At 36.0% G+C, this 26842-nt stretch overlaps 1 protein-coding gene across 8 annotated transcripts in view; it reads left to right on the forward strand.

Moving 5' to 3' along the window:
* The window catches only part of ZNF654 (zinc finger protein 654), an 87577-nt gene extending 60735 nt beyond the window's left edge, over positions 1-26842 (forward strand). For 4 of the 8 annotated variants that reach the window (XM_030939759.1, XM_030939762.1, XM_030939784.1 and 1 more), the window contains 6 exons: positions 8324-8459; positions 11006-11208; positions 11899-12038; positions 17233-17374; positions 20883-23229; positions 23823-26842. In XM_030939759.1, coding sequence (XP_030795619.1) covers positions 8324-8459; positions 11006-11208; positions 11899-12038; positions 17233-17374; positions 20883-23229; positions 23823-23830 — 2976 coding nt within the window. In that variant the 3' untranslated portion in view covers positions 23831-26842. The remainder of the gene's footprint in view (positions 1-8323; positions 8460-11005; positions 11209-11898; positions 12039-17232; positions 17375-20882; positions 23230-23822) is intronic. The other 4 variants (XM_030939791.1, XM_010374100.2, XM_030939769.1 and 1 more) reach the window with 2 other exon arrangements.

Raw genomic sequence — 26842 nt, forward strand, 5'->3', positions numbered from 1 at the left:
CACTTTGGGAAACTGAGGTGGGCAGATCACCTGAGGTGAGGAGTTCAATACCAGCCTGGCCAACATGGTGAAACCCTGTCTCTACTAATAATACAAAAATTAGGTAAGCGTGGTGGTGGGCACCTGTAATCTCAGCTACTCGGGAGGGTGAGGCAGGAGAAACGCTTGAACCTGTGAGGCCCAGGTTGCAGTGAGCCAAGGTCGCACCATTGCATTCCAGCCTGGGCGACACAGTGAGACTGTGTCTCAAAAAAAAAAAAAAAAAAAGAAAAGAAAAGAAAGAAAAATACAATGTGTATATATACCCTAGGAGAGAAGAAGTTGAGAATTCTACAGTAATTTAAGTGCTTCCTTATTCACTTTGGAGGTGTTACCTTGAATGTCATCCAAAAAAGCCACTATTCTAGTTAAGGAACAAGGAGCCAAAAAATACTTGTAAGCTTATTGTTCTTTCTTCCTTTGTCTTTTTAAACAGACCAGAATGAAATCTTTATTTCACCTGTTTCCTATCCTGAGCTGTTCTCTATAGGAGTGCTCTCCAAAATATGGTATTTTTGACCCCCGAAGTGTACATCCACAAATACACCATTTATAATTCATTTTTATCTTAGAAAAAGGAATGGAAGCTAGTTTACTAATTTTTAACAAAGATCGGCAAGAGTACAAGTATATAATTCATTATGTAATCATTAAAAAAAATTTTTTTTATTATACTTTAAGTTCTAGGGTACATGTGCATAACATGTAGGTTTGTTACATATGGATACTTGTGCCATGTTGGTGTGCTGCACCCATCAACTCGTCAGCACCCATCAATTCGTCATTTATATCAGGTATAACACCTAATGCAATCCCTCCCCCCTCCCCCCTCCCCATGATAGGCCCCAGTGTGTGATGTTCCCCTTCCTGAGTCCAAGTGATCTCATTGTTCAGTTCCACCTATGAGTGAGAACATGCGGTATTTGGTTTTCTGTTCTTGTGATAGTTTGCTAAGAATGATGGTTTCCAGCTGCATCCATGTCCCTAAAAGGACTCAAACTCATCCTTTTTTATGGCTGCATAGTATTCCGTGGTGTATATGTGCCACATTTTCTTAATCCAGTCTGTCACAGATGGACATTTGGGTTGATTCCAAGTCTTTGCTATTGTGAATAGTGCCACAATAAACATACATGTGCATGTGTCTTTATAGCAGCATGATTTATAATCCTTTGGGTATATACCCAGTAGTGGGATGGCTGGGTCATATGGTACATCTAGTTCTAGATCCTTGAGGAATTGCCATACTGTTTTCCATAATGGTTGAACTAGTTTACAGTCCCACCAACAGTGTAAAAATGTTCCTATTTCTCCACATCCTCTCCAACACCTGTTGTTTCCTGACTTTTTAATGATTGCCATTCTAACTGGTGTGAGATGGTATCTCATTGTGGTTTTGATTTGCATTTCTCTGATGGCGAGTGATGACGAGCATTTTTTCATGTGTCTGTTGGCTGTATGAATGTCTTCTTTTGAGAAATGTCTGTTCATATCCTTTGCCCACTTTTTGATGGGGTTGTTTGTTTTTTTCTTGTATATTTGTTTGAGTTCTTTGTAGAATCTGGATATTAGCCCTTTGTCAGATGAGTAGATTGCAAAAATTTTCTCCCATTCTGTAGGTTGCCTGTTCACTCTGATGGTAGTTTCTTTTGCTGTGCAGAAGCTCTTTAGTTTAATTAGATCCCATTTGTCAATTTTGGCTTTTGCTGCCGTTGCTTTTGGTGTTTTAGACATGAAGTCCTTGCCCATGCCTATGTCCTGAATGGTACTACCTAGGTTTTCTTCTAGGGTTTTTATGGTATTAGGTCTAACATTTAAGTCTCTAATCCATCTTGAATTAATCTTCGTATAAGGAGTAAGGAAAGGATCCAGTTTCAGCTTTCTACTTATGGCTAGCCAATTTTCCCAGCACCATTTATTAAATAGGGAATCCTTTCCCCATTTCTTGTTTCTCTCAGGTTTGTCAAAGATCAGATGGCTGTAGATGTGTGGTATTATTTCTGAGGACTCTGTTCTGTTCCATTGGTCGATAGCTCTGTTTTGGTACCGGTACCATGCTGTTTTGGTTACTGTAGCCTTGTAGTATAGTTTGAAGTCAGGTAGCGTGACGCCTCCAGCTTTGTCCTTTTGACTTAGGATTGTCTTGGCAATGCGGGCTCTTTTTTGGTTCCATATGAACTTTAAAGCAGTTTTTTCCAATTCTGTGAAGAAACTCATTGGTAGTTTGATGGGGATGGCATTGAATCTATCAATAACCTTGGGCAGCATGGCCATTTTCACGATATTGATTCTTCCTATCCATGAGCATGGTATGTTCTTCCATTTGTTTGTGTCCTCTTTGATTTCACTGAGCAGTGGTTTGTAGTTCTCCTTGAAGAGGTCCTTTACATCCCTTGTAAGTTGGATTCCTAGGTATTTTATTCTCTTTCAAGCAATTGTGAATGGAAGTTCATTCCTGATTTGGCTCTCTGTTTGTCTGTTACTGGTGTTTAAGAATGCTTGTGATTTCTGCACATTAATTTTGTATCCTGAGACTTTGCTGAAGTTGCTTATCAGCTTAAGGAGATTTTGGGCTGAGACGATGGGGTTTTCTAAATATACAATCATGTCATCTGCAAACAGGGACAATTTGACTTCTTCTTTTCCTAACTGAATACCCTTGATTTCTTTCTCTTGCCTGATTGCCCTAGCCAGAACTTCCAACACTATGTTGAATAGGAGTGGTGAGAGAGGGCATCCCTGTCTTGTGCCAGTTTTCAAAGGGAATTTTTCCAGTTTTTGCCCATTCAGTATGATACTAGCTGTGGGTTTGTCATAAATAGCTCTTATTATTTTGAGGTACGTTCCATCAATACCGAATTTATTGAGCATTTTTAGCATGAAGGGCTGTTGAATTTTGTCAAAAGCCTTTTCTGCATCTATTGAGATAATCATGTGGTTCTTGTCTTTGGTTCTGTTTATATGCTGGATTACGTTTATTGATTTGCGAATGTTGAACCAGCCTTGCATCCCAGGGATGAAGCCCACTTGATCATGGTGGATTAGCTTTTTGATGTGCTGCTGAATCCGGTTTGCCAGTATTTTATTGAGGATTTTTGCATCGATGTTCATCAGGGATATTGGTCTAAAATTCTCTTTTTTTGTTGTGTCTCTGCTAGGCTTTGGTATCAGGATGATGCTGGCCTCATAGAATGAGTTAGGGAGGATTCCCTCTTTTTCTATTGTTTGGAATAGTTTCAGAAGGAATGGTACCAGCTCCTCCTTGTACCTCTGGTAGAATTCAGCTGTGAATCCATCTGGTCCTGGACTTTTTTTGGTTGGTAGGCTATTAATTATTGCCTCAATTTCAGAGCCTGCTATTGGTCTATTCAGGGATTCAACTTCTTCCTGGTTCAGTCTTGGAAGAGTGTGTCTTTTAATTGGAGCATTTAGTCCATTTACATTTAAGGTTAATATTGTTATGTGTGGACTTGATCCTGCCATTATGATATTAACTGGTTATTTTGCTCGTTAGTTGATGCAGTTTCTTCCTAGCCTCAATGGTCTTTACATTTTGGCATGTTTTTGCAATGGCTGGTACCGGTTGTTCCTTTCCATGTTTAGGGCTTCCTTCAGGGTCTCTTGTAAGGCAGGCCTGGTGGTGACAAAATCTCTAAGCATTTGCTTATCTGTAAAGGATTTTATTTCTCCTTCACTTATGAAACTTAGTTTGGCTGGATATGAAATTCTGGGTTGAAAATTCTTTTCTTTAAGAATGTTGAATATTGGCCCCCACTCTCTTCTGGCTTGTAGAGTTTCTGCCGAGAGATCTGCTGTTAGTCTGATGGGCTTCCCTTTGTGGGTAACCCGACCTTTCTCTCTGGCTGCCCTTAAGATTTTTTCCTTCATTTCAACTTTGGTGACTCTGGCAATTATGTGTCTTGGAGTTGCTCTTCTCGAGGAGTATCTTTGTGGTGTTCTCTGTATTTCCTGAATTGGAATGTTGGCTTGCCCTACTAGGTTGGGGAAGTTCTCCTGGATGATATCCTGAAGAGTGTTTTCCAACTTGGTTCCATTTTCCTCCTCACTTTCAGGCACCCCAATCAGATGTCGATTTGGTCTTTTTACATAATCCCATACTTCTTGCAGGCTTTGTTCATTTCTTTTTCTTCTTTTTTCTTTTGGTTTCTCTTCTCGCTTCATTTCATTCATTTGATCCTCAGTCGCTGATACTCTTTCTTCCAGTTGATCGAGTCGGTTACTGAAGCTTGTGCATTTGTCACGTATTTCTCGTGTCATGGTTTTCATCTCTGTCATTTCGTTTTTGACCTTCTCTGCATTAAGTAGTCTAGCTGTCAATTCTTCCACTCTTTTTTCAAGATTTTTAGTTTCTTTGCGCTGGGTACTTATTTCCTCCTTTAGCTCTGAGAAGTTTGATGGACTGAAGCCTTCTTTTCTCATCTCGTCAAAGTCATTCTCTGACCAGCTTTGATCCGTTGCTGGCGATGGGCTGCGCTCCTTTGCAGGGGGAGATGCGCTCTTATTTTTTGAATTTCCAGCTTTTCTGCCCTGCTTTTTCCCCGTCTTTGTGGTTTTATCTGTCTCTGGTCTTTGATGATGGTGACGTACTGATGGGGTTTCGGTATAGGTGTCCTTCCTGTTTGATAGTTTTCCTTCTAACAGTCAGGACCCTCAGCTGCAGGTCTGTTGGAGATTGCTTGAGGTCCACTCCAGACCCTGTTTGCCTGGGTATCAGCTGCAGAGGTTGCAGAAGATAGAATATTGCTGAACAGCAAATGTACTTGTCTGATTCTTACTTTGGAAGCTTCCTCTCAGGGGTACTCCACCCTGTGAGGTGTGGGGTGTCAGACTGCCCCTAGTGGGGGATGTCGCCCAGTTAGGCTACTCAGGGGTCAGGGACCCACTTGAGTAGGCAGTCTGTCCATTCTCAGATCTCAACCTCTGTGTGGGGAGATCCACTGCTCTCTTCAAAGCTGTCAGACAGAGTCGTTTGCGTCTGCAGAGGTTTCTACTGCTTTTTGTTGTTGTTGTTGTTTAGCTGTGCCCTGTCCCCAGAGGTGGAGTCTACAGAGACAGGCAGGTTTCCTTGAGCTGCTGTGAGCTCCACCCAGTTCGAGCTTCCCAGCGGCTATGTTTACCTACTTAAGCCTCAGCAATGGCGGGCGCCCCTCCCCCAGCCTCGCTGCTGCCTTGCGGTTAGATTGCTGCAGACTGCTGTGTTAGCAATGAGGGAGGCTCCGTGGATGTGGGACCCTCCCAGCCAGGCGTGGGATATATTCTCCTGGTGTGCCTGTTTGCTTAAAGCACAGTATTGGGGTGGGAGTCACCCAATTTTCCAGGTGTTGTGTGTCTCAGTTCCCCTGGCTAGGAAAAGGGATTCCCTTCCCCCTTGCGCTTCCCAGGTGAGGCGATGCCTTGCCCTGCTTCAGCTCTTGCTGGTCGGGCTGCAGCAGCTGACCAGCACCGATTATCCAGCACTCCCTAGTGAGATGACCCCAGTACCTCAGTTGAAAATGCAGAAATCACCAGTCTTCTGTGTTGCTCGCGCTGGGAGTTGGAGACTGGAGCTGTTCCTATTCGGCCATCTTACTCTGCCCACCCCCCCCCACATTATGTAATCATTTATGGGAGTATACACTAAATGTGGGAGGTGTAATTTTAAAAGTGTCCCAAAGTTGCCTGTGGGTGGGAGTTGTTAAATATTCAAATTATCAGGGCTTTCCCCTAGAAATTCTGATTCAGTAGGTCAAAATTAGGTCCTAGGAGTCTGTTTTTTAAAAAGAGCTCCAAGTGTTTCTTATTTTCAGCCAACTTTAGGAAGTTGGAAATACATCTTGACTTAGTCCTAAGTCCAGTTCTATGTCCCATAGCACTGACTGATGCCTCACCTATCATTAGACAACTAGAAAGATGGATTGTTCCATGGCTGAGCAGCAGAACTAAGCTCACCAATGACTCAGGGACTAGTGTCCAAGTTACCTTATTTCTTTTGCTTTGATTGGACCAAAAGATAGCTTACAGTCGTTGAATTTTTGGGGCAGTAACCTGTATGTCTAGAGTAATTTGGGAGCTTGCTACCTTGCTTACCTTGGGAGGTTTCAGTTGATCTTTGTTTTTACCCATGAAGCTGTTGTGAAGAATCATTACAATGTTCTATGTATGTTAAATTCATACCTTTATATTTACCACATATTTAATGAATGCTTTAACATGCTGACATGTGGAAATGCAGTAATTAATTTCATGCCAAGGAAATTAAATGCCCTAAAGTATTTATTTAAACTGTTAAAATACTAGAAGAAATAATAGCTAATGTCTTTTGAGCGCTTCCGAGGTGCTAGGCATTGTTCCAAGCACTCTCCGTATACCATTACTTCACCCTCACAACAATCCTATGAAGTAGGTGTTTTAGTATCCATTTGACAGAGGAATTGACTGATAGAGCAGAGAGGTTAAGTAACTTGCCCATTGTTTGTAGGATTTTTGTTTGCTTGATTGCTTAATTTGGGACCAACCTTAAATACCTTTTAGAAGATACTTATTTTCATAACGTTTGACTATTTACAAGTGATGTTTTTACTTGACTGAATGATTCTTTATTTTAAAGCTTGATTTCTTCTACTACTTTATTCTCTCATAAAACAAGTAAAACCTCTTGTCTATTTTAACCAGGAATGCAATGTGGCATATATAAATCACTATATAATCTCAGCAAATTATGAAAGAATATGAGAGTTTAATAAAAGCAAAGTGTTTGTAGCCACTTTGAATATGTAGCCTTGATTCGTCTAATAAGTAACATTTGTGAAGATATGTTTTTTAAATTCTGAAGCTTTACTTTATAACTGCTACTAATATCTGAGAGATTTTAATATCTGAGAGATTTTGTGAGCACAGAATTCTGGCAGTTGCTTGTGTTTTGATTAATGTACAATACTCACTTTTTTTTTTTTAACATTGCCAGTTTCTACATCTAGTTTTTTTCTTAACACTTTAAGCTCTATTTATGCATTTTTGAAAATAATACTTTTACTAGATATTCAGTTAATCTTTTTAAATTGTCAAATTCGATTCTCTGAACCATTTTAAAAAACAATACCTTGGCCGGACACGGTGGCTCATGCCTGTAATCCCAGCACTCTGGGAGGCCGAGGTGGGCGGATCACGAGGGCAAGAGATCGAGACTATCCTGGCTAACATGGTGAAACCCTGTCTCTACTAAAAATACAAATAATAGCTGGGCATGGTGACACGAGCCTGTAGTCCCAGCTACTTGGGAGGCTGAGGCAGGAGTATCACTTGAACCCAGGAGGCAGAGGTTGCAGTGAGCCAAGATCATGCCACTGCACTCCAGCCTGGGCAACAAAGAGAGACTCCATCTCAAAAAAAAAAAAAAAAAAAAAAAAAAAAAAACAATATTTAACAAAGTATGTAATTAATCAGAAAGCATAATCAAACTAAACAAAGCTTATAAATCTAAATCTAATAAATGAGATTTATAAATTCAGTAAACTAAGATTCATTGCTTACAGACTTGTTACAAATTTCATATTACAAGTCCAAGCAGATTCTCTGAAAAAAACATTTCAAATACCTTTTTTTAAAAACCCAGAAAATGTGTGGACAAATTCACAGCTATTGCCCAACTTAACAATACATCTTTATTTTAAATCTAAAGCAGAGGTTGGATTTACTTATTTATAGATTTATTTCTTTAACCTGTCATTTTTTTAATCCCAGAACTGCAAATCTAACTATCCAACAAAGGGAAATAGAATCTCCATCTTCCAGCCTTCTACCACGACTTAGATTATATATTTGGGATCAGGACGGGAGACCTTTTGTCTACCTGCCAGCCAGAGAGAGACTGTACATTTAGCAGGCACCCCACACCCCTTGCCGTACCACTTTTTTTCCTGTCAGGCTCTTGCCTGCCATTGTTAAGAGGAACTTTATGAACCTTTATATAAATTTAACTGAACATTTTTCATTTTTTTGCAACCTGGTTCTTTTCCTAGAAATGATGTGTCCCTTAGGTTACACGTCATCCCTGTTTGGGATTTTCTAAGTCCAATTATACAGATACTGCTGTATAACCTTTGGCATTAAAGCCTATTTGTGTTCATGGGGTTTCGACACCCTACTTAGGTTACAGTAGTAACCCTTTCTCTTTTATAATTAATAGCTGCCTCACTGGCCATCAGTCATTTTACTGACAATGATGATCAAGTTTAGTTTTTAACCCCTTTAAATTCACAGAGCCAAAATGATTTTTCTCTCCTAGGAATGCCAGAATCACCTCCGCAGATATGGAAATGTGAATCTGGAACTGGTGACTCGAATCATTAGAGATGGTGGCCCATGGGAAGATCCAGTGTTGCAAGCTGTCCTTAAAGCTCAGCCAGCATCTCAGGAGATAGGTACTTCAGGAGATTCAAAATCAAACCAACATTTGTGAGAAGCAAATACACTTTCATTTACTAACTAGAGCAGTAATAGTGATTTTTCTTCATTTTATAATACTGAATAATGGGAGTGATGTATTTTCACATGAACAGTGTTTTTCTAACCTGGCCCAAAGTGACTTCTGACACCCGGATCGGTACATTTATTTCTCGAAATGGAAATTCTGAGTGGTAACACATCTACTAGATGTTACTTATTTACAGAGAGTGTATTTTTGTCACTTCAGTTATGTTTTTAAAATCTGTTTAAGTAGGAACATCTTTTTCTGTTTTTTAAGAAACAAAAAGTCTGCTTTTCATGAAAGCATATGGAATCTCCCTTCCCTTACACAGGAAACTTCATGAGGGCTGGAACTCTGAATTTTTGTCACTACTATTGCATATCCTGTAGCTAGCCCAGTGCTTGGTACAGAGTAGATGCTTAATATAAGTATTTGTGGATTGAATGAATGACCACGTGATGCATGTGTGAGTGAATAAGTGACTAACTGAATGAATAAATTTGAATTCCAAGTACTCTAGAGCAGTATTTCCCAAACTTCATGAATTAGAAGTTTTGTCTCATACCGTTACTACCTGCATATTTCTTTGATATTACCTCCTGTCCAATCTGATTTAACAGTGGTCCTTTGTAGGCCAAATTTTTCTTTCAAGGCAGGAGGCTTTGTCAACTGCTGTTAGTTAATTCTTTTTTAAAATGTTCCCCACATTATTACTGAACCTCAGAACATTTTGAATCACTAAAACTGTAGAGTGTAAGCTCAGTAACAGTGAATAAGCACAAAAGTGTAGAAAACATTTAAAAATGTGGAGAGAGCCAATGGAGTTTAGTTATGAGACAGCCAATGGGAAAAAAACAAGACCTCCCAACCCTGGAACCAGTTAGACCTTGGTTTTGTGAAAAAGACATTTCATTCCACAGATTTTGTTAAGCAGGTTATTTCTGTTAGTCACAGGTTAAGGTTTAGGGTGGATTGTGAATGCAGTTAAGTGGAGGAGGAGCTTTGAAGGGATGGGAGGTGGGACAAGACTAGGAGGATAGGGCTAAGGTATATGTGACAGTGTTATGAAGAACCCAAGGGGTAAAAAGGACACTGGTGTTTGAGGTGTGGATATTGGAAAGGGAGTTAAAAAAAAGAAAAAAAAGAATGAAAAGGGAGAGAGTTGAAGCTGAGTTCCTCAGCTGAAGAAGTATGAAGAAGTATGGAGAGTCAAATACAGGAAAGGCAAGGGTGACAGACTGAAGAAAATTATGAGAAGACTGCATGTGCCCGGAGGGGAAGAAGCTAGACAAAGACAGAGCTTCAAGAGAAGTGAGGACAGGGGAGAAGAAAGTTTGAGCTTTTAAGGGATAGATTTAGGCTTCACTCGTAGAATCTAGAATAAACCTGTTGTTGGTTGGTCTGAGGGCTGATGACCTTTTAGGCTGGGAATTACATTAAAATAATAAATACTCCTTTGATACCTATACTAGCATACCTCACACTTTGGGAAAAGCTGCTCTAGAGCCTCATTGATATGGATGACTTTTCTCTAGTTGGTGATGATTAGGGGAAAGACCAGAGTGAAGTTATCTTTGCATTAACTATACAAGTCAGTATCATATATTGTAAACAGAATTGCAAGACAAATTTTTAAGCCAAAATAAAACATTTGTAAGCACTTTAGAAGCTACTGATTAAATATAAGTAATTAAAATACTTCTGGATTCAAAATCATAAAAATATGGGTTCCAGTTCCTGCTCTGCCACTTAATTATTTGTCCTTGGGCAAGTCATTTGACCTCTCTGAGACTCAGTTTTGCAATCTATAAAGCTAGTATCATAATACCCATCATAAGGTTGTTGTTAGGTCTAAATAAAGTTATGTAGCTAATGGTGTTCATATATTTTAAAATTGTGTAAAGTATTAATTAGTAATTATCCTTAGTGGTACATAAATGTATATTAATAAGCAGTCCTATTTGGCACTACTTTTGGATTAATTTTATCTTTAAATAAAATATATTTTTCTTGTGATTCAACTTTTTCATTAATTCAGATTACATCTCTATAATTAATATGAACTAACATGGTTTTAATGTGACAGATTAGGATTTAGCCTTTTAATCTTAAAGAAAATATTGAGCAGTGAGAAGATAAAGTATGTAATCTTAGACTAAAAAGACATAGACCCATGTTACTTGGAACATATTTTAACATATTAATGAACTGAAAGAAGAAAAATTTTTTTCTTTTAAAATTTTATTTCTGTTATTTACTTTTTAGACTGAGAAGAAATCAACAAATATTTCTTGAGCACTGTTTTGGTGTCACTCTTATTTTCCTTTTTCCAACCATATAACTGAATATTCTTTTCACACATAAACTCCTACTAAGGAAAATGCTATTTAAGTAGTTATATCTAATTAGAAACCATATTTTAGTGGTAAAGTTTCAAAGAACAAAGTTTGAGAGAATCTTTTCTTGAGAGTAATAGAGTCTGTTTTCTTTTTAATATAGTGAACAAATATTTAAGTTCTGAAAATCCACTGTTCTTTGAACTACGTGCCAGATACCTAATTGCTTGTGAACGCATACCCGAAGCAATGGCTCTTATTAAATCTTGTATAAATCACCCAGAAATCAGTAAAGACTTATACTTCCATCAAGCACTCTTCACATGTCTGTTTATGTCACCTGTAGAAGATCAGCTATTCCGGGAGGTATTGTTTGAGACTATTTTTGCCTATTACCATTTTAACCCTGCCAAAAAAAAACAAAAAAAAAACAAAAAAAAAATAGTAGCCCACTGTTGTTGTTAAATTCCTTTTACAGTAATGCCAAAGATTTAAGGATTACATTATCTAGATGTGTTTTCTTTTGGCACCATAACTTAAGGTCATGTTGAATTAGTCAAAATCTGATATTAACAAATGATGAACTCAATAAAATATACTCATTAATAAGTATTATTCACATTGCACTTTTGATGTGATGGAGAAGAGGTCAAATAAAAGTCAACAAGCTCACAGCTTGCCAGGAGAAAAAAAAAAAAAAAAAAAAAAAAAAAAACCCAAGAAGCATTATGATCTTGCCTTTAAAATAAAGTACTAGAGGTAAAATGCTCATGTTTATTTTGTTTCTTAAGGTGAAGGAATTAATCTTTTCCTAATATGGATCATATGTACCTATAGGTTGTGGACATTAATGAGATTAAAAGTAGTCATTGTGAAATGTAGGTGCTGTACAGTGAAACTATGTAACCATGAAAATATTTCTGTACAAGTCATCATTGTCTTTGTAGAAGAAAACTAGAAATCTAAGTAATTTATTTTGAATGTTTAAACATTTATTGCAACTAGCTTCTTAGATACTTTTAATGATATGAACTGATTTCTCTTTTCCTCTTACAGCATTTATTGAAAACTGATTGTAAGAGTGGAATTGATATCATCTGTAATGCCGAAAAAGAAGGCAAAACTATGTTAGCCTTGCAACTCTGTGAATCCTTTCTTATTCCACAGCTCCAGAATGGGGATATGTACTGTATCTGGTAAGTGTTCGTAAATAAAGAAATTGAAATGGTAAGATGGGCAACAGAAAGAAAATTGCAGTTTGAACTTTGTTTTTTAAATTGTGTGAAAATGTCAAGCTACTTTAAAAAAAATTGATTGTGCAAGGAACAATAGTAGATTCTAAGAACTAGAGAATTTAAAAAGAAAATGATAATGTGCCACTAAACTGATAGTGTAAATGTTAAAGGGATGTGCTATAATGAAGCAATGGTTTGAAATTAAATTTTAATTTGGAGTCTGAGTTTTAAAACATTTAAAAGTTGCTAGAATATATGAAGCAGCAGGTTTACCTAGCAATCATGTAATTTAAAATGTAATATGAGTGTTTTTAGGTACCTAAAATAAAAACACTCTTCAGGGGCTATTAAGAATTTCTGTTTCCTCGACTCCAGTACACCCATATACACACATAAACACACAAAACTCTTACCACTTTGCTGTTTCATTATATTCTTAACAGAAAACTAGGTTTCATTTGCTAAACATAATACTCTGAAATGATCATGGGCTATAAACTTTTTTTAAATTCTCAAATACTTAAAACAATAGCTTGAAGGCATATAGCTGCAAATCATAATACTTCAATATTCTTGGTTAGTTTTTGTTTTTGTTTTTTGGAGACAGGGTTTCACTCTGTCACTCAGGCTAGAATACAGTGGTGTGATCAGAGCTCACTGCAGCCTCAACTTCCTGGGCTCAAGTGATTTTCCTGCCTCAGCCTCCTCAGTAGCTGGGACTACAGATGTGTGCGACCACGCCCAGATAATTTTTGTTTGTTTTGTAGAGACGGGGATTCACCATTTTGCCCAGGTTGGTTTCAGACTCCTTGGGCTCAAGTAAATCTGCCCTCCTCAGCCTCCCAAAGTGCTGGGATTACAGGCATGAGCCACCGTGCCTGGCCCTATTCTTGTTTTATAGATTAAAATCTTCAAACTCAGAGATAAGAGTCAAATAGCTAGTTAGTAGCAGACCTGGATCTGGAAACAGGTAAATTTGTTTTCTAGGGGTTACAATATACCTTTAGTTAGATTATGCCAATTTTTATTTAAAATTTTACCATGTAAATTGGAATTTCAAATAGAGAAAGGGATTAGGAGGTAGTGGTAAGACAGACATACGCCCTTATATACAGTTATGCAGCACCTAATGATGGGGATATATTCTAAGTATTATGTCAATAGGCAATTTCCTTGTGTGAATATTGTAGAGGTACAAACCTAGATGGTACATCCTACTGCACATCTAGGCTGTATGACGTAGCCTACTGCTTCTAGGCTACAAACCTGTATGGCAGTGTTACTGTACTAAATGCTATAGGCAGTTATAACACAATGGTATTTGTCTATGCAAACATATCTAAATATAGAAAAAGTACAGTAAAAATGATGTTATAATCTTATGTGACCACTGTTGTATACGCATTCTGCTGTTCACTGAAATGTTACACTGCATGTAACTGTAATTTTTGAAGTATTATCATTTTTTGATATGTGGTTATTTGGAAACTGAAAACAGTCATGACAGTTATAATAGATCTTTTCCTATGGGAATAGGAATGTTCTCTGCCCTGAGCTATATCACACTATTTAAACAGGGTAACTTTATTACTTTCATTGTAATATACTCATAAATAACTAGAAACAAGTATACATACACACACACACAAAAAAAAAGAAAAGAAAAATACATTTTATTTTCTTCTTCTATTGGTAACCCATTTCTACTGTTTAGGGAAGGACCTTAAAAATATTACAATGCCTATCTTCCAGCTCCTGGCCACAGGCACCTTCTAAGAATACAAGCCCAGTGTCTCCAGCTGCCCAACCAGAAAGGAGTCTTTAGCCTTCCTTTTGTCCCTTCCTTCTAAGTAGTGTGGGTTCTGATGGCCTAGCCTCTTATTTCTTCTACCTCTTTTCTATATTTCTGAATGTTAAAGTCCCTTTTCTTCCTTCTAAAAGTTAATTTTCACTGTAATTTGACGAGCAGGATTCTTTTCAGCCTCCAAAGTCTGTGCTGTCCATTTCATCCTGGCCTTGCCTATGAGTCAGCTTGTCATTTGTCTTCCCTCGGTGTGAACAGAACCAGATCCACAGTTTTGCTGTATCCCAAGCCAATGGGGCAAGTTGCTAAACCCATTTCTCTTTCACAATCATTAATAATAATAATAGTAGCCGCAAATATTTGCTGAGTGCTTCCTATATTCTTTGCTTTATATATGCATATGTCATTTAACCCAGCAAGCTTATGGAGATAATACTGTGTTCAAGCCATTCAATACTGTGTTCAAGCCATTCAGCTAGTAATTAGTGAAGCCAAGATTCAAACTTAGGCAGTCTTCCAGCCTCTGCTATATTAAAGTTACTTAAAATAAATGGGTCAAGTTTGAAAAAAAAAAAAAAACCTGCATTGTAAGGGTAACTGACCTCATTATATAGGTTTTCCTCAGAAAGTAGATGACTTAATGGAATATTAGTAGTTAATAGGGTCTTGTATTAGTTAACTGAGAAATGTGCTGTGTTTTCCAACGCACACATTGAATAAAAGAAGACGTGTATAAGCTTCATTAAACCTGCTCTTTTGGTCTTCTAAAAGACTATCAATGGTTTTCAGGATTTTTTTCATTGTTGTTTTTTGTTTTCCTTCAGAATCCACTGTACAACTAACACCTAAGATCCCATGTTGTATATCCAGTCAAAATGGAGCTTCATAACACTATCCTAAGATTTCTGCTTTGCCTGCTTTAAAGCAAAACTCCATAGTGGTAGCCTTCTCTTGGCCAACTTACTAGGATATTGCAATGTACATATTACAGGCTTTCAGCATTTAGGGGAAGTATATGCCAGACATTTCATCTAGGTGTTTCAATTCTCTCTCTTAATTCTTTGGATAAAGATGCTGAATAGGAATAATCCCAACCTTTATGTATAAGAAAACTGTATATAAAAGAGGTAACAGTCATACAGCTAGTAAGAAATGGAGTTGGAATTTGTACTAGTTTGCAAGTGATAGCATCTGTGCCTAACTAGTATAGGACAATATTTAGGGTGCAGTACGGGCTACATGAAAGCTACATGGAAGGCCACAGGTGGTTCTCAAAGGTAACTGCTACCAGGGACACTGAGATTGATAATGTTTTTCAAAATCTGTTTATTTTCTGTCATTTGGCTTCAGTCTCTCTTGCTGCAGACCAGTAGGAACATCAGCAAACCCCAAGCTTAATAGTTTAGAGTTGAGAACATCCCAGAGATTCTGACTAGCCTGACTGGGATCACTTTCCCACCCCTGAATTAATATCTGAAGGGGAATGCAGAGGAGGGTCACACAGGAGACATGGCCACTGGCCTTCTACCTTTGTGTTTTAGGGCTTTTCCTAGAAAAGGGTGACTCACTGAACTGGGTGTGCCACTCCAGCTAGTGTATAATGCTGTATTGAGATTTAGGTCTCTTAATTCCATGTTCTTGCCACTGCATCCACTAAACAATGTGTCATTGTATATATTTACAATATATTAAGGGTTGGGGAAATAGGTAGGACCTAAAAAATATAAACAAGGAAGCATATGATAGGCGAGGGATCTTTTCTGAAATAGGTATCACTTTAGTTTGGGGTATTCATGAAGGCTTTCCTGAAGAGATACTTGATAAGGCCTTTGAAAGATAAGCTCATCTTAGGCATGAAGTACTTTCCAAGTACAGCAGTCAGTATAAACAAAAGTGAGAATAAATAAAGCAGTTTAGCTGAGAGTAAGGAGTTCCTAAGATTCAAATCCTGAAACTCCTAACTCTAAAACCCACATTCCTATTGCTGTTAACTTTATAGCATAAACACTAAATGAAATGTGATCAGGGAGGCTGAAAACATCAGGTTAGAAACCACTGTAGAAATACATGTGTAAAATTAAAGGGCCTAAAAGGGTAACATTGAGAAAGAGTGATACAGCTGAAAGAAAATGTATACTTGAAATGTAAAGACACTGCAAGATAAACAGGTTAGAACCAGACGAGGATAGAGGAATGTTTAGTGTCACTGACTATCTAGAAAAGATCATCAATTTTGCAGGAATATGATTAGTTCTGAGTGGGTTAAGGTGATGGAAAGCAATATAAATTGAAATACCCAGGCATGAAAACTGGAAAGCAGTAAAAGCTAGAGATGTGGTAGGAAGGTATGAAACCTCAAGAGAATTCTAAAAGAGTATGAGTGCAAAAAAAAGGGGGGATAGTGGACTGAAACTTAATAAATAGCTAGCATGAAATGGAAGTGGAATTTTGGTTTTACTTCTCGTATGTTGCTTGCTGTCATTTTCTGTTTTGTGTTTTCTGTATTGTCTAAGTAGACTATGTGCACCCTCATGGTGGTAATCAAGCCGTCCTTAGACTTAATGCCTGTATGTGCTGAGCTCAAAGTATATGTTCATCACTTTTAAAAAATATTTTCATTAATTATTTTAATACTTTTAGATTTTGATGCTTTGTACACTTTTATGAAATGTTTTGAAGAATTCTAATTTGCTAAAATGTGATATCGAAATATATCAGCTCTATCATATGATTTGCCTTTGTCTCAAAACCCACTGCTCTTAGGCTTGTGCATCAAATAACAGTGGCTGTATTTGAGAAAAGAATCTACATATGAAATAGTTCAAATGGTCCATAGCCTGTCTGTTTAAAAGTATGATATCTGAAACACACTATTTCAGAATCAATACTATAACATACTTACAGTTTTAATCTTTAGAACTTTTGATGTCTTAATAAATTGAAAATGAAAAGTATGAACCATTTCTTTATAAATAGTCTACAACATTGGTTTCCAAATTTACAAGTAAAATATTAATTAAAGGCCAGAATTTATTATTTTTAAGTAATATCAGTATTGGCAAATTAGTATTAGAATTTGTTTTGACCCAGTACTAGAGGCAGCTTAGGTATGCCAACATATTGTTGGAATTCATTCCTTACCATTGTACATTTGTGATTTCTGATATTTCTTCCTCTCCCAACTTCTTTTAGTTTCATACAGGTGGCAGAAGTAGCTTGGGGGTGAACGTAATACATATTTACACTCATATACATTCCAGCCAGGGCACTATAGAATCAGGGAAAGATAGCTAATGTCTGTATTTGAATAAACTGTATTTTTGATAATTCTCTTTTTTTCCTCATTTACAGGGAGTTGATTTTCATATGGAGTAAACTACAGCTTAAATCTAATCCTTCAAAACAAGTTTTTGTAGATCAATGCTACCAGCTTTTAAGAACAGCAACTAATGTGAGAGTCATATTTCCTTTCATGAAAATCATCAAAGATGAGGTAAATAGGGTATATTGATCCCTTAAATTTAAAATTCAGTGGCAGTTCACTGACACTTGAATCTCTTTTGATAAAATTTGATTTTAAAATTGAAGGAAAGGAGGATTTTAAGGCCTCATTTTCCATACGTTACATTCTCCTCTGTCCTAACTGCAGACTCTCAACATGGGAGGCTAATTTATTGTTACTTAAAATTTAACATGGAAGAAATTGCTTCCATTACAACCTTTTTTCTTGTAATTAATTTGTTACTTTCAATATTATCCTAAATCCCATTTATAGAATCTTAACTAATTTGCAAATAAACTTGGTGTATCTATCGATAATACCAGTTCACTGTCACAGAGAAATTTAGTTCCAGTTTTAGGTCCAGTGTTTATGTGTAAAGGAACAATGAATTCTGAGGTGTTTCTGAAACTTAAGGACAAAGTTTTAAAATTGTTTATTTGAAGTAATTGTAAAAATGTATTACCTCTTTCTAAAAATAGTCCTGAATCAAGTTTTTCTTGGGCCACTTGCAAGTGAGTACAATCCTACATGAGTCTTACGTAGACATGAAAGTGGATCCTGCAGATCTTTTAGCTTTTTCCCCCAAAATATCAATAGGACTTTGAATATAAAGATAAAGCCACTTTACATTTTAGGTAGCACCATTAAACTGAATCTCTATGTTGGTTACTTTTAAATATATAAGGAGGTGTCTATTAAATAATACATTTTAAATTTTTTATGTTTTTATGCATTTATTACATTCATTATCAACACTCATTAGATGTATGATCATGTAGTGATCATATTCTCATGGTAATTTTGCTAACTGCATTCATGGTATGCTTATTAAATAGTGAAATATCACTCAAATGCATTCTCAAAGTAAACCTCTCCTTCCAACAAAAGAAGAAAACTATGTTACAGAACATGTCTTAACATTTGATGTGCATTAGAATCACCTGTAAAACTTAATTTTAAAAAATAAAGATGTATCCATATTTTTGTACATGATTCTTATTTGTACCAAAAATTGATATATATTATTATAGAAAGTTTACAATGTAAGTGAGGTTTTGCCAGTCATCACAGAGCTTTCTTCTTTTCACATGTGGGGTAAACCTACGAATATATTATAAAAGGAAAATTCAAAGATGAAATAAGTATTAAAAATATGATGCTTAATAGTTTATACTCTACTAAAAAGACTTATTTGTTGGAGTAAATCATTCAATTGCCTCAGTACTGTGAAGAGTCATAAATACTGTTTGAGTTCAGGAGACATAGATGGCATATCTAAAAAGGGTTCACAGAGGAAATACTTGAAGCTGGGTTTTCAATGACATGAGGATAGTACTAACATTTGTAGAGAATTTTATAGTTTACAAGGCAGTTTTTCCTCAGTTTATTATTTGTTTTTCACAACCATCTGGTGACATTAAAGGGTAGCAGAGAAATGTGGGGAAGTGGGTGGAGGATGAGACTAATGCCAGAGACTGTGTGTGGTAAGAGGAGTGATTGTTGGAGATACTTAAAGGAATTTGAATGCAACAATTCATTCATTTCATTGAATGAATTGAAAATTCATAAATATCCTGGAACCATCAAAAGATTTCAGGTAAGGAAGTAGTAGCCTGTTGTCTTTTTTGATGATCTTAAGATTTTTAAACGTGAGCATCTGTATACATTATAATTTTATGAGCCAAGATAGAGGACGTAGGCTGGGAGCGATGGCCTACACCAGTAATCCCAGTACTTTGGGATTCTGAGGTGGGCAGATCACTTGAGGCCAGAAGTTCGAGACCAGTCTGGCCAACATGGTGAAACCCCGTCTCTACTTAAAAATACAAAAATTAGCCGAGTGTGGTGGCTCATGCCTGTAGTACCGCTACTGGGGAGGCTGAGGCAGAACTACTTGAACCCAGGAGGCAGAGGTTGCAGTGAGCCGAGATCGTGCAATTGCACTCCAGCCTGGGTGACAGTGCGAGACTCTGTCTCCAAAAAAAAAAAAAAAAAAAAAGAGGATGTAGATAGAAGTATGGAGAAAGAAAAGGAATTCTGTTTCGAATGAATGGATTTTGAATTTGCTGTATCTGAAAAATCTAGGTAGTAAAGTCTAATTATAATTGACATTTAGAAATAAGTAGTTGGAATTCAGAAAGGATTCCAAGTTGTAGATGATGGATTTGTAGGAGCAAACTAAGTAAATGCAATAGGTCCGATTTTCACTCATTCCACAAACATTTATTCAAAGGTTACGATGTACCAACTTTTATGCTAACTATAGGGAGATATAAAAAATGAAACACTGTCCCCTGTAATTTAGGAATTCAAAGTTAGGAGGTGAGGACATACACATACACAGATATTTATAAAACAAAATTGAAATGTTTTTTAAAGATAAGTTATTCTGGGTGGAAAGAATGGGGAATTTTAACTGTACCTCAGGGCAGAGACCAGGATAAGTGGGAAGAAAAACCTTCAGATTAGAGCTGATTCTCAAAAGAATGAATAGGAGGATCAGGAGGAATTTACTAGCTAGATAAAGTGAAAATAAGATGTGGTAAGTTAAGGTCTGCCTGTGGGAAATCTAAGTAGTTCTGCAGGGTTACACAGCATGTAAAGGACTAAGAAAACGTGAGGCTGGCAAGGTAGTATCGCTTCCTGTAATCTATACTATACCATATGTAGGCAGTATGACATATATACATATATATGATGTCAAAGACATTATTATGGTATCTCCTCCAGTCAAAATAAGCCTTTAGATTATTCCATACCACTAGAGAGACACTATTATAACTAAGATGGGTCGACAAAAGATTCCCAAGTAAAAGCTGATGCACATTATTCTTGAGTCATCAGTAAACGTTTCAAAGCTTGAGTACTATTCAGATAACTTCCAGGGGGGCTCATTATTCTGAGCCTTATATATCTTATTAGATTTGGAAAGATTATAACTGCTTTCTTTATGTGGGCCACATTTCCCCCCTTTCTGGATAAATAACAGTACTTAATAAGCAAAATAAGTAATATTTTTTCATATAGCACCATAATAAAAGTTCCCATAAGCAGTTTTTTTTAAGCCTAGTTTATTTCTTGATGTGGAAAATTGATAAATCTGTTAAAATACGTATAATTTTGACCCTTCTCTCAAACAATATGAGATTTGTACCTAAAATAATAAATGGGGGTCTAGAATTCTAAGAAATCTTAATCACCATAAATTTATGAAACACCGTAAGTCCATTTTCTATTATGGATAGTGGGGCTTGTCAAATGTGAAAATTAAATAAATTGGAAGCTAAAATGCTATCTATTCCACATGATTCTCAAGTTTTAAAAACAGAGAAAGGTATATATTTAAAGAGTTAAACAAGGCTACTAAATATGGAAAACTGCACAATAGAATACTATGTTTATTCAGCTTTCATTTTTAAGAGTTGTATTTTTTAAAGATAGACTAATGTAACCATTTTTTGGGAAAAAAAAAGTAGCACTAATATTTTTGTTTTTCCAGGTTGAAGAAGAAGGCTTGCAAATTTGTGTCGAAATATGTGGTTGTGCTCTGCAACTCGACCTTCATGATGATCCCAAAACTAAATGTCTGATTTATAAAACAATTGCACATTTTTTGCCAAATGATTTGGAGATCCTCAGGATTTGTGCACTCTCAATATTTTTTCTGGAGCGCTCCTTAGAAGCGTATCGTACTGTTGAAGAGCTTTACAAACGTCCAGATGAAGAATATAATGAAGGCACAAGTAGTGTTCAAAATCGTGTTCGTTTTGAATTGCTTCCGATTTTGAAAAAGGGATTGTTTTTTGACCCTGAATTTTGGAACTTTGTAATGATTAAGAAAAACTGCGTAGCATTATTGAGTGATAAATCAGTAGTTAGATTTCTAAATGAAAGCACACTGGAAAATAATGCAGGTAATCTAAAAAGGACAGAAGAACAGCAAGGTTTGGATGAAGGGTTTGACTCTCTTACAGATCAGAGCACTGGAGAGACTGATCCTGATGATGTATCTGGAGTGCAGCCTAAAAGTCATATTAATATGAAGAAAAACTTTACAGCTCTCAATACTTCCAAAGTAGATCACAATGTCCCAAGGCATCGTTGTATGTTATGTAACAAGGAATTTCTAGGTGGTCACATCGTAAGGCATGCCCAGGCTCATCAGAAAAAAGGCAGTTTTGCATGTGTAATATGTGGTAGGAAATTTAGAAACAGAGGACTTATGCAGAAGCATTTAAAGAATCATGTTAAGAAGATACAGAGGCAGCAAATTGCTGCAGCCCAACAGGATGATCAGGAAGTCACTGCTTTGGAAGAAATAAATTGTTCTAATTCTTCCATTTCATTTGAAAATGGGAATTCTGATAGTAAAGATTTGCAAGTAGAGACTCTTACTGCTTCTAGTGAAGGAAACAAAGAAGTCATCCCTGAGCATGTGGCTGAATTCATTGAAATTCCCATAAGTGTACCAGAAGATGTTATTGAAAATGTTATTGAAAATGGCAGTCCTGATGCTTCTTTAAACAATGTTTTGAAGCCTTTACCTGAATGTGGGGATGATTATGAGGAGGAAGAGGATGAAGAAGGTGATTATGAAGAAGATGATTATGACCTGAATCAAGAAACTTCAGTAATTCATAAAATCAATGGAACTGTGTGCCATCCAAAAGACATATATGCCACAGATCAAGAAGGAAACTTTAAGTGTCCTGCTCTTGGCTGTGTCCGGATATTTAAAAGAATTGGGTTTCTAAATAAACATGCAATGACCGTACATCCCACTGATTTAAATGTGCGACAAACAGTAATGAAGTGGAGCAAAGGAAAATGCAAATTTTGTCAAAGGCAATTTGAAGATTCTCAACATTTTATAGACCACCTTAATAGACATAGCTATCCAAATGTGTATTTTTGTTTGCATTTTAATTGCAACGAGTCATTTAAGCTGCCATTCCAGCTTGCCCAGCACACAAAAAGTCACAGGCTATTTCAAGCTCAGTGTAGTTTTCCAGAATGCCATGAGCTTTTTGAAGATCTTCCTCTGCTATATGAACATGAAGCTCAGCACTATTTAAGTAAAACACCAGAATCATCTGCACAACCAAGTGAAACCATTCTTTGGGATGTTCATACAGACTCAAATCCTAATCATCAGGAAAAAGACTCATGTAGTAATGAGAAACAAACTATTAGTCTGCCAGTTTCTACTAGCAAATCAAGGAAAGAGTCTACAGAACCAAAGACATGTATAGAAAGTATGGAAAAGAAAACAGACAGTTTAGTTCAGAATGGAAATGAACGTTCTGATGACACTGTTTCAAATATAAGCTTGATAGACCAAAAGATGCCTGACATAGAGCCAAATTCTGAAAATAATTGTAGTAGTAGTGATTTAGTCAATGGACATAGTGAAATAGAGCAAACACCTTTAGTTTCATCGGATCCTGCTTTGAAAATTGATACAAACAGAATCAGGACAGAAAATGGTTCCATTTTACCCAGTGTTGTACCACAAGAACACAATACCTTGCCAGTATCTCAGGCACCTTCCAAACCAAATCTGACAAGTGAACATACTTCATATGGCTTAATTTTAACAAAACCATATGTCAGACCATTGCCTCCCAGTTACCTTGATGAACGGTATCTTAGCATGCCAAAACGCAGAAAATTTCTGACTGATAGAGTAGATGCCTGTTCTGATCAAGATAACGTGTATAAAAAATCAGTGAAAAGATTAAGATGTGGCAAATGCCTGACCACCTACTGTAATGCAGAAGCACTTGAGGCTCATCTTGCACAAAAGAAATGTCAGACACTCTTTGGATTTGATTCAGATGATGAAAGTAAGTCTTCTATCTTCTTAGTAGAGATATCTGTAAAAAAAAGAAAATGGCATAAATAAAACTATTATAGATCTTTGAGATTTAAAAACTTGACATTTGTGTAGCACAGATAGTGAAGCATTACTCCATACGTTATTTCCTTTAATACATACAACCAGTATGAGGTGATACTAATATTCCTGTTTGATAGATCAAGCTACTGAAATCCACAAGTAATTTGCATAGGGCTTTGCCTATGAACTTGTGCAAGGCCGAACCTGAACACAGGCTTTTCATATTCTTTGATTATACTTCTTCCACTGTATCAAAAGTTCTTCTTCATTCCAAGTTTCATGTAATAAAAGTTGTAATTTTGATGGGAATTATTTTTCATATGCATTCCAGAATATAAATAAGTGAATCTGTGTCTCTGTTACAAAAATAGAAGTAGAAAAAGAACAGAAAATAATTGAGAAAATCAGAAAAGGAGCTTGTCTTTCTACTAATAGCAATATCCTTTAAAATGATAGGGTGTAAATTAAACAGGAATCTGACTTGGAATTCCGGTTGAATGTCAATAAAACTTGAATTAACAGATGTGTTCTGTTTTACAGGTGCCTGATGAAAATATTTCAGAAAGATCTATCAATCAAGCAGTAGCGTGAAGAAAACACTATAAGAAAATGCATCATCAGTTTGCTATTTCCCTGATGGCCTTAATTTTAGAGTGGTCTCGGATTACTAAAGATAAAGACAAAGCACATTTTCTAGAATGAACTCACAGAGATGTGCTGGCTTAGACTCCAAAAGGGTTATTATAAAACTCCCAAAGTACCAGTTTTCCAGAAAACCACATTTTAAAGTTTATGATGATGAATAGCAGCAGCATGTTCAGTTTCGCTTACATGAGAAACATGTTTAGGCAACTAGTCAGAAAACCAGCTATGGCCTTACAGAAAGGGAAAAGTTAACACATTATTAAAAGGTGTGTGTGGGGAGGGGGGCTGGTTTACAATAATAAACCATTTAAAGTATTTTATTCTACAAATGGGGTTTGTTTTCTCATCATGCATAATCAGATTATGTCCCCTCCCTTCTGGTCAAACATGTTGAAGGAACCGCTGCTGTTTGGTTTGTGATGATTTAGAAACTTATACATTAACACACCACAGTGCTATCAATTAAAGATTGTAACTGGTTTCCAGATGATTAATTAAGTCAAAGTTCAATGAATGGCACGCCAGCATTGAAAATTAAGAAATTTAAAAAAAAACCACAGTGCTTTGCTAATAAGCTCTTGATGGAACCTCCCACTAACCACTTTTGTGGTATAAATTAATTACATTTAAAGGGCAGCAGTGTCAATAAAATAGGGGAAAAAACCATCAGTAACTCTGGGGAGAGATGAAAGGAATCTAAGACTTTACAGGCTTTGTAGTTGAAGGAAAACACTGAATTGCAAATTATTCAATGTGAATAATGGTAAAAGCACACTGGGATATTTCTGTTTGTATATATGTTGGGACACTGCTTGATGATTCATAGTAAGGTCCTTTAGACATTAATATGAGTTATCTAAGTACAGTCCTATTAAAATAACTGGCTCAAAAAATCAGCTAAGAATCAGGTTGAGAATTCATTCATTTTATTCTATTAGGAGAGGTAATTCCAAAATAAGCCATACTACTCCTGTTTTTTTATTCATTAGTGATGACTCTGGTCTGAATAGTAATTTTTATATGTAAAAGGCAGTAGTTACGCAAAACATTTGCACAACACAATGAGAGACATTCATGCATTGTTTTCCTTAGTGATAAGTTATTTTCCTAAGAAAACTTTAACTTAATAAAGTGTTAACAAAATAAATATTTTTTAAAATACTCTCTCAGATGTTTTCCATTTGTCCATTATGGAAAGGAAGATGCTTAAAGACTTCCTTTTACCTAATAGTGTGTAAATCTAAAACAGGGATAAAAATAACAAAAAGGCAAACTGTTTCAAAACGGATCTCCTAATGTCCTAATGTCCAATATTCCAGTTATTCTAAATAACAAAATCTTTGTTTAAGGCAGATAATCTCATCAGACCCTATTATATTAGAGCTTCTTCAATGAGGCTACTATGGAAGTGGGGAATTTCTTCCAGGTAGCATCCATATTTTATTAGGATTTCCAGATCATGATAGATCAGATGATTTTTTTTTTAATTTCCCGGTTTTATTCGTTTATCATCAGCATTCACTACTATGCAATGATGGTCATAAGTCCATTCCAAATTTAAATTTGTTTCTGTTATGTAGCCTACATTAGGCTGTGGAATTTACATTTAGGTAACTAAACACAGCTCATAATTAAAGTCTTTTCTTTAAGGTCAGCTAAAAAATGTTTTCTGTATTTCTTGATACTAAAAATGTAATGAATTTTATTTTAGTTCATTCTAAAAGTATGTCTTGTAATAAAAAGTCTGTTTGGAAACTGGTTCATTTGGACAGTGAAGTCTTTTGAAATATTTCTGCTTTGTACATTTTCCAGAAGTTTAATATTTTATCACATTTTTTCACAAGTTGTAACAACTGATATAAATCCATGCCCACAAAGTATTCCATTTTCATTACTTCCATTGTTCATGCAAAGATGTTTCAAATATATTCCATTTGTTATTTGTCTTTAATTTGAGGTTTATTTCTACTTTTGTGTTGCTAAGAGAAAATTATTTCTGAAAGACTGAGATCAAACTGGTTTATATATAACTAAATCAAGGAATGTTTTATAAAATTCTATTTGACCACCCTGTCTTAACCTCGGTTTATATATTTCTCAAATAGCTATTGAAAGAATGTGTTCATTTTATTATGTCTGTCTTTTAAAACATAAACCTACATCATTTTGCTTTTATAGGGTGCATAAACTTCCAACAGTTCTAATTTGAGCTTCAGAAGAAAAGGAAGCTTGCTTCTTATTCCTCAGATTCTTCTTCTTTTCTTCTGTTTTGAGGATGTATTCATCCTACATGGACCAAGAATCTTCATTTTTAAATAAAAATTTCCTTCAAAAAATTAAATGTTAAATTTCTGCTGTGTGTCAGTAAGGTCAAGAAAATAGCAAATCTGAATTTTTGCTGCTCAGATATGATGGAGGAGGTAAAAAAGGTAAATCTCCATGGACAAGGACACTGGTACTTTGGGCTTTAGCCATATTAATTTTTTTAAAACCACCAATTATATAATACTTAAATAATTTATATCATTGAGCTTGTGATTCTTTTCAAATCACACTGAAGGTTCAGCCGTACTCCTTTCATGTTTGATTTAATACTGATGTATGGATGAAAAACCTAAAAGGGATGATAGTGTTTATTTTTTAATTTATTTGGTACTGTAAAACACCTTTTCAGAATGAGTAAATGCTGCATATGCATTTTGGAATTGTTAATATGTGAAAGATATTACAGATTCAGCAAGAAAGGAAATTTGTGCTTCCTTGTTGAATGTTAAATTATTTTACTTTGCATTTTATAAGAGTACAAATTAAAACTGAGCCATTGAACTGCAATAAATCAACAATAGTGTCTCATTTCAAGAAATTTTTTGTACTGTACATAGATTTGTTCAATAAAACGTTGTCCTTGTTGGTAA

The sequence above is a fragment of the Rhinopithecus roxellana genome, chromosome 1 (genome assembly GCF_007565055.1).
Source record: "Rhinopithecus roxellana isolate Shanxi Qingling chromosome 1, ASM756505v1, whole genome shotgun sequence".
Classification (NCBI taxonomy): Eukaryota; Metazoa; Chordata; class Mammalia; order Primates; family Cercopithecidae; genus Rhinopithecus; species Rhinopithecus roxellana.